The sequence below is a fragment of the Borostomias antarcticus genome (assembly GCF_949987555.1).
Source record: "Borostomias antarcticus genome assembly, chromosome: 1".
Lineage (NCBI taxonomy): Eukaryota > Metazoa > Chordata > Actinopteri > Stomiiformes > Stomiidae > Borostomias > Borostomias antarcticus.
This window is the reverse complement of record NC_140234.1, coordinates 28,068,894-28,071,516: the sequence shown is the minus strand read 5'-3', so window position 1 is coordinate 28,071,516 and position 2,623 is coordinate 28,068,894. Positions and strand designations below refer to the sequence as shown.

The window sequence follows — 2,623 nt, the reverse complement described above, 5'->3', positions numbered from 1 at the left end:
ATGGATGTTTGGTCCAGGGGGTTTTCAGTAGCGGTCTCTTTGGACAGCGTCTACAGGAGTAACCTGTATCTGGACGCAGCTTCTAAAAGCCCTGGCTTCTCTCCCCTCCGAGACCCATGCTGGATCAATGCATAGCTAATGCTCCACACTCAGACTCTGCCTCTGTGTCTAAGAGGACAGGCCCGTAGCCAGGGGGGGATCGGGGGGATCGAACAAACCCCCCCCCCCCCGACGACAAAAGGTCCAGAATTCAGGATCAAAGGTCCAGAAAAGAATACAAAGTATCTGTCCCCCCCCCCCCCCTCCCCGTCAACAACAACTCGCCCGACAATCAAATTAGAAACTGTGATAAGGTCCACTTTGTGAAAAAAAAAAAGAACCCCCCCTTTCACAAGGCTGGCTATGGGCCTGGAGGATCTAACGCTCTCTAGCACCCTGGGCTGGGCTGGAGGATCTAACCCTCATTAGCTCCCTGGGCTGGGCCTGGAGGATCTAACTCTCTCTGGCTCCCTGGGCTGGGCCTGGAGGATCTAACGCTCCCTGGGCTGGGCCTGGAGGATCTAACGCTCTCTCTAGCTCACTGGGCTGGGCCTGGAGGATCTAACTCTCTCTAGCACCCTGGGCTGGGCCTGGAGGATCTAACTCTCTCTAGCTCCCTGGGCTGGGCCTGGAGGATCTAACTCTCTCTAGCTCACTGGGCTGGGCCTGGAGGATCTAACGCTCTCTAGCTCCCTGGGCTGGGCCTGGAGGATCTAACACTCTCTGGCTCCCTGGGCTGGGCCTGGAGGATCTAACGCTCCCTGGACTGGGCCTGGAGGATCTAACACTCTCTGGCTCCCTGGGCTGGGCCTGGAGGATCTAACGCTCCCTGGACTGGGCCTGGAGGATCTAATGCTCCCTGGGCTGGGCCTGGAGGATCTAACGCTCCCTGGGCTGGGTGCTGGAGGATCTAACGCTCTCTAGCTCCCTGGGCTGGGTGCTGGAGGATGTAACGTTCTCTAGCTCCCTGGGCTGGGTGCTGGAAGGCCCAGAGGTGGATAAGATCACACATGCGAGACAGAGACGGATCTTCTCATTACTGAGGTGTCACCACTGCTATCCTTGTCTGGAGGACACTACAACAGCTCTGTGAAGAGCTGCTCAGACTACTCTTTTAGGCCAAGGAGAGTTGTCCTTGAGTACAAGTACTGTTGCTTACCCCTCATTAAAGCCATGTTATGTGCTGAAATATTAACGATTTTTTTGTGCCAGTTTTTGCAACTGTAATGTGTTTCCTGCTGATGTAGAAATTAGATATACATAATCCTTCAGTGTGTAGTTCTCATTAGGGCTGAGATGGTGACTACCTACCTGAGTTCTGCTGAGGACAGAGAGAATAAGGAGGAGGAGGAAGGTGGCGGGGGTCTTCATCACTCAGGGGATGCCAGGGTTGGGGAGGGCAGACATCTCAGGGCTAGGGGGTCACCAGGGGGCTCAGGATCAGGCCTTGAGGAGCCATGTCTCAGACCCCCTTCATCCGGCAGTCCTCACCCTGCAGACAACACACACAGGTACACAGGACTGGTCACATGCCCTGAAAAACACACACATGTGCACGCAGTCATGCACACACACACACACACACACACACACACACACACCGACCACCGACACACTCAAAAAATCACATTCCCATGAACAAGATGAAGTTTGGCACGTTAAACACCTTTAAAGCACATCAGAGACTTGTAAAAGCAGGAGCATCCTCTTCCATGACGGTGGACAGAAAGAGACTTGTTTCTCTCAAACTCAGTAAAAATCCATAATATTCTATTCTAAGATCAAAGTCAAGTCTGCAGCCTAGAAGCACCTAGAATCTTCAAACCATGAAGATCTCTGCCTACCAGATTGGATCAGAGAGAAGATCTCTGCCTACCAGATCAGACCAGAGAGATGCTTGTAATCTTGGAGAGCCTCCCTTTCTTCTACCCCAAGAGTTCTGTGGCATTATGAATGAACAGGTTGGCTAATTAATTATTAATGGATGTGTGTGTGTCAGTGGCGGCTGGTGACTCAAAAAACTGAGGACAGGAGGAAGAGATGCGAACCGCCCATGGGTGCCGGGGGACACTTTCCCTCAGTCAGTTATTATTTGAAATATCAGCTTTAAAGTGGATTTACAGTCAATTTTAGCATATGAAAAACTTAATAACACTTTCTTTAATGCAGCATTTATTTATCATATTCAACAATAAAACACTGTAAGCAATAGTTGTTGTAATGGATAGTACTCTTCTCTAAAGAGAGAAAAGAATTGATATTGGTGAGTTGCTGGAGAGGTTAGGTGATATATGAAAAATGTTTTTGATTAGGGGACACTGAGGTGTGCTGGCTCTCAAACAGTTTGTTGGGAAATAGATTTGACAACTGGACAATGGAATACGTTGCACAGCAAATGCAATATCCAACAGTTCGCTCATGGCTAGCTAGCAATGGTACAGCTATGGGATTAGCTCATTTGGGTTGCTGTCAAAGCTGCCACTCTTATGTTGCTATAGCCTAGGGCTGCTCGATTAATCGGATTTTAATCTAGATTACGATCTGGGCTGTCAACGATCATTAAAACAAAATAATCGCCATAAAA

The 2,623-nt window shown here is 49.6% G+C and overlaps 1 protein-coding gene across 1 annotated transcript in view; it reads right to left on the bottom strand.

Moving 5' to 3' along the window:
- gipr (gastric inhibitory polypeptide receptor) overlaps positions 1 to 1,410 on the bottom strand; it is a gene marked incomplete at both ends in the record, with an annotated part of 14,528 nt that extends 13,118 nt beyond the window's left edge. The window contains one exon of the mRNA XM_084446637.1: positions 1,351 to 1,410. Within this exon, the coding sequence (XP_084302763.1) occupies positions 1,351 to 1,410 (60 nt within the window). The remainder of the gene's footprint in view (positions 1 to 1,350) is intronic.
- Positions 1,411 to 2,623: the final 1,213 nt, after the last annotated feature.